The sequence below is a fragment of the Triticum aestivum genome, chromosome 7D, assembly GCF_018294505.1.
Source record: "Triticum aestivum cultivar Chinese Spring chromosome 7D, IWGSC CS RefSeq v2.1, whole genome shotgun sequence".
NCBI classification, from domain to species: Eukaryota; Viridiplantae; Streptophyta; class Magnoliopsida; order Poales; family Poaceae; genus Triticum; species Triticum aestivum.
Genome location: NC_057814.1, coordinates 630,221,526 through 630,225,662, shown reverse-complemented (window position 1 = coordinate 630,225,662; position 4,137 = coordinate 630,221,526). Strand labels below are relative to the sequence as shown.

At 46.1% G+C, this 4,137-nt stretch overlaps 1 protein-coding gene across 2 annotated transcripts; it reads left to right on the top strand.

The window, feature by feature from the left end:
• The first annotated feature begins 1,371 nt into the window (after positions 1-1,371).
• LOC123167082 (NADH-ubiquinone oxidoreductase chain 5-like) lies at positions 1,372-3,727 on the top strand. Of its 2 annotated transcripts, XM_044584919.1 has the most exons (2): positions 1,372-1,615; positions 2,478-3,727. In XM_044584919.1, the coding sequence occupies exons 1-2, from the start codon at positions 1,387-1,389 to the stop codon at positions 3,698-3,700; spliced, it is 1,452 nt and encodes a 483-aa protein (XP_044440854.1). In that variant the 5' UTR covers positions 1,372-1,386; the 3' UTR covers positions 3,701-3,727. The 2 variants fall into 2 exon arrangements, with proteins under 2 accessions (XP_044440854.1, XP_044440855.1); XM_044584920.1 differs by lacking the exon at positions 1,372-1,615 and having other exon boundaries at positions 1,835-3,727.
• The last annotated feature ends 410 nt before the right edge of the window (positions 3,728-4,137 follow it).

The following is a 4,137-nucleotide window of genomic DNA, read 5'->3' as shown; positions in this document are numbered from 1 at the left end:
AAAGAAGCAATTGGTTCTCAAATGCCGTGACGTCACCTAGCTTTATTCTATATTTCTCATTCTATTGGTATGTATAGTGTCTTTCATCTGCTTTTTCATTCATTCTGCCCACAGCCGTTAGGTATTATGACAAAAGGAACCAGCATGTTGCTGCTCAATCTACATATAGAGAAGAGGGCACGTCTCTTTTTCTAGAAGCCGGTCTATGTTCTTATTCTTAATCGAATTCTAAAGAAACGTCAGTTTCAAATCACTTCCATTGGGCTGAGCGGGTCATATATGCCTTTTGGCTTTCACCTATGTTATGTATTCTCTCACAATCACTCCTAGCAATAAGTGAAAAGGCGGCTATCGATACTGTCCCAACACCTCCTCTTCTGTGTCTACTTCTCCATTCTAATTTCTGACTGGTTCACGCCTGCTTGTGTATTGGTTATAACCTCTGTACTGTATTTTGTTTGGCTTAAATTGCCAAATGGCGAGACCAGACCCCATGAAGCTTCTAAGTCTGATGTTGATTTGCAAGAATCAGATTTACCAACGGGAAGAACGCTTAGTGTATCCGCGGTGGGTGAATCTTAGGAAACTCGCCTTGTCCGAACAAAAGCGGGAGGTAGGTAGGTGGTAGTTAGAAGGATTCCTTCGGGGAGCTGCTTCTTCCTCTGGATTCAATCTCAATGACTGCTAGGATTTCTTTCTACTTCTATTTGTGGCATATAGAATTTTACGATAGATGAAGCGGAAGAAGGAACAAGGCTTGAAGGCGGATTAGCAAGGGAATGAATCTGATGAAGCTGTTCCTCCGCTAGAATAAGGGGGGCATGATCGCTGATTTGACCGGGCAGACCAGATGAGCGAGATTGATTGAAAGCGCTGTGCCAACTTGCGTACAAGATTTTTAGACTCTAGTAAATCCTCTTCACAAGTTATTTCGTACAGGCTATTCAAGGTCTATTGGCTTTATTGCTTATGTGGTACTTCGACCGCGAAGCCTCGCTTATGCACCGAGAAAGATCGTAGATAGGAAAGATCTGTTATGCACCAACGACGGCCCCTTCTCTTTACCTTTATCGTCTCATACCTCAGTCCATTGCTGGCTTGAATGCTGTCTCTCTTCTTCTTTGCTCGTGAGAGTGAATAAAAGGACGACCCACCGGGGGGAGGATGGAATCAGTCGGCAAGGGGATCAACCATCTTCTTTCAGTAAAGGCCCACACATTATCCTTAATATTGGGATAAAAGGACTCTGAAGAAGGAAAATCTCTTCCCGTCTTGCGTAACTGACCACTGCAAATCAAGTCGAAAGTGCTTATATGCTTAACACGTTTTTGTCTCAATGACAGGCCGCTTGAACATTGTCTGATTTTTTTTAAGAGACTCGATCTTATGTATCTACTTATTGTCTTTTTGCCTTTGCTCGGTAGTTCCGTAGCCGGTTTTTTTGGACGTTTTCTAGGATCTGAAGGAACCGCTATAATGACCACCACGTGCGTTTCATTTTCTTCGATCTTATCTTTGATTGCTTTTTATGAAGTCGCACTGGGAGCTAGTGCTTGCTATCTCAGAATAGCTCCATGGATCTCATCGGAAATGTTTGATGCTTCTTGGGGCTTCTTTGGCGACCGTGAAGTCACCGGATGAATTGCCGAGTAGATAGATCAGATCCGGACGCTGCAGTTGTTCCGCGGTGATACGGACTCGACCCGCTCCTACCCACCCTGGGGTATCATAGCATGTCGGGAATCGAGGGGGGACATACTGGATGTAACTACTCCCGTCGGTTGGGGGCTCTGCCGCCCTGCCTTTCGATCGATACACAGTTGAGGAGGCCGATCACGAACGTGATAGGTGTGGGAGCGATCCTGGGAAGGCAAGGCTAAGACGGCGCCTTGCATATGGGTAGCAAGAGGGCGCTTATGCCCCGACGGTGGGGCCTTATGGGGAAGGGCCCAGCCCAATAGGGACAGCACACCCCCCACTTTAAGCGCATCTCTGTATCGACTGAATAACTCTATCTAAGGGTGATGTCGGTGGAACCGGTGAACCACGCGAGCTGGTTAGATGCGTGGGGCAGAGGGCTCGTAGTACCCCCCTTTTCTTGATCCAGCCTTTTCTTCGCTTCGGTAGTTAATCACCTAAAATCCAAGGGAGGCTGGCCTGCACGCCATACCTATACCCATACAGTGCCAGGCAGGCGGTGGACTCATTTTTGGATTAGGGAAGGGAAGAAGGGGCCTAAGCACGGCAGATGCCGTACACTTGAGTGGCAAAGGAAAGCGAGACCGTACTTCTTTTGCCAGGCCTGTTCTTACATAAGGTTCCCGCAGAAGATCAAGTTGGTGAGCCGTGTGATGGGAAACCTTCCCGCACGGTTCGGAGAGCACTGAAGACGAATGAGAGGTTCACCACCACATCATTGCAAGGGGAGCTCGCTCGATTCGCAGATTGGCCTGACTCGTAATTCACTTTTGACTCTGTGTTCGATAGCCTGACCGTAGTGATGTTAATTGTGGTTACATTCATAAGTAGCTTGGTCCATCTTTATTCCATTTCATATATGTCTGAGGAACCGCATAGCCCTCGATTTATGTGTTATTTATCCATTTTTACTTTTTTTATGCTAATGTTGGTGACTGGAGATAACTTTCTTCAATTATTCCTGGGATGGGAGGGAGTAGGTCTTGCTTCATATTTGTTAATTCATTTCTGGTTTACACGACTTCAGGCGGATAAAGCTGCTATAAAAGCTATGCTTGTCAATCGAGTAGGTGATTTTGGATTAGCTCTTGGGATTTTTGGTTGTTTTACTCTCTTTCAAACAGTAGACTTTTCAACCATTTTTGCTTGTGCTAGTGCTCCCAGAAATGAATGGATTTTTTGCAATATGAGATTGAATGCCATAACTCTGATTTGTATTTTACTTTTTATTGGTGCTGTTGGGAAATCTGCACAGATAGGATTGCATACTTGGTTACCCGATGCAATGGAGGGTCCCACTCCAGTATCTGCTTTGATTCATGCAGCTACTATGGTCACTGCTGGCGTTTTCATGATAGCAAGGTGCTCCCCTTTATTTGAATACTCACCTACGGCTTTGATTGTTATTACTTTTGCAGGAGCTATGACGTCATTCCTTGCGGCAACCACTGGAATATTACAGAACGATCTAAAGAGGGTCATAGCTTATTCAACTTGCAGTCAATTAGGCTATATGATCTTTGCTTGCGGCATCTCTAACTATTCGGTTAGCGTCTTTCACTTAATGAATCACGCGTTTTTCAAAGCATTACTCTTCCTGAGTGCGGGTTCGGTGATTCATGCCATGTCGGATGAGCAAGATATGCGGAAGATGGGGGGGCTTGCCTCCTCCTTTCCTTTGACCTATGCCATGATGCTCATGGGCAGCTTATCTCTTATTGGATTTCCTTTTCTAACAGGATTTTATTCTAAAGATGTGATCTTAGAGCTCGCTTACACAAAGTATACCATCAGTGGGAACTTTGCTTTCTGGTTGGGAAGTGTCTCTGTCCTTTTCACTTCTTATTACTTCTTTCGTTTACTATTTCTAACATTTCTAGTACCAACTAATTCATTCGGGCGAGACAGATTACGATGTCATGATGCGCCCATTCCTATGGCCATTCCTTTAATACTTTTGGCTCTCGGGAGTCTCTTTGTAGGATACTTGGCCAAAGTGTGACCTGTTAGCCCATAAGTTAGTACTGTGACGAAGCGGCTGTTGCTCACCCGATACGATCGTACGAGGTCACAATTTACCCAACACGATCATCCGGGGTGAACAAGAATTGGGGATCGGATGCAGGCGAAATTCCCGCCAATGGCTGAGATGTTCAGTCGACTCCCTCCCCCTTTGTGGGGGTCTGGACCCCTACGAGTGAGCAGAAAAGGGAGGAGGAAAGAGGCCCTGGTGAACCGTCATAATAAGTGAACAAGTGTAAGCTTTGCTGCCCGACAGTATGGAGTACTGACCACACCGAGGGACAGGCCCTGAAGCGAAGGACAGGAACGAGCGGAATCAATGTGTTCCAATTTCTGGCCTTGCACCGACCATCCAACGGACCATGGACTAAACGGCCACTGCCTGAAAGGACTATGCTATGTCCAGGGGACCGCTGC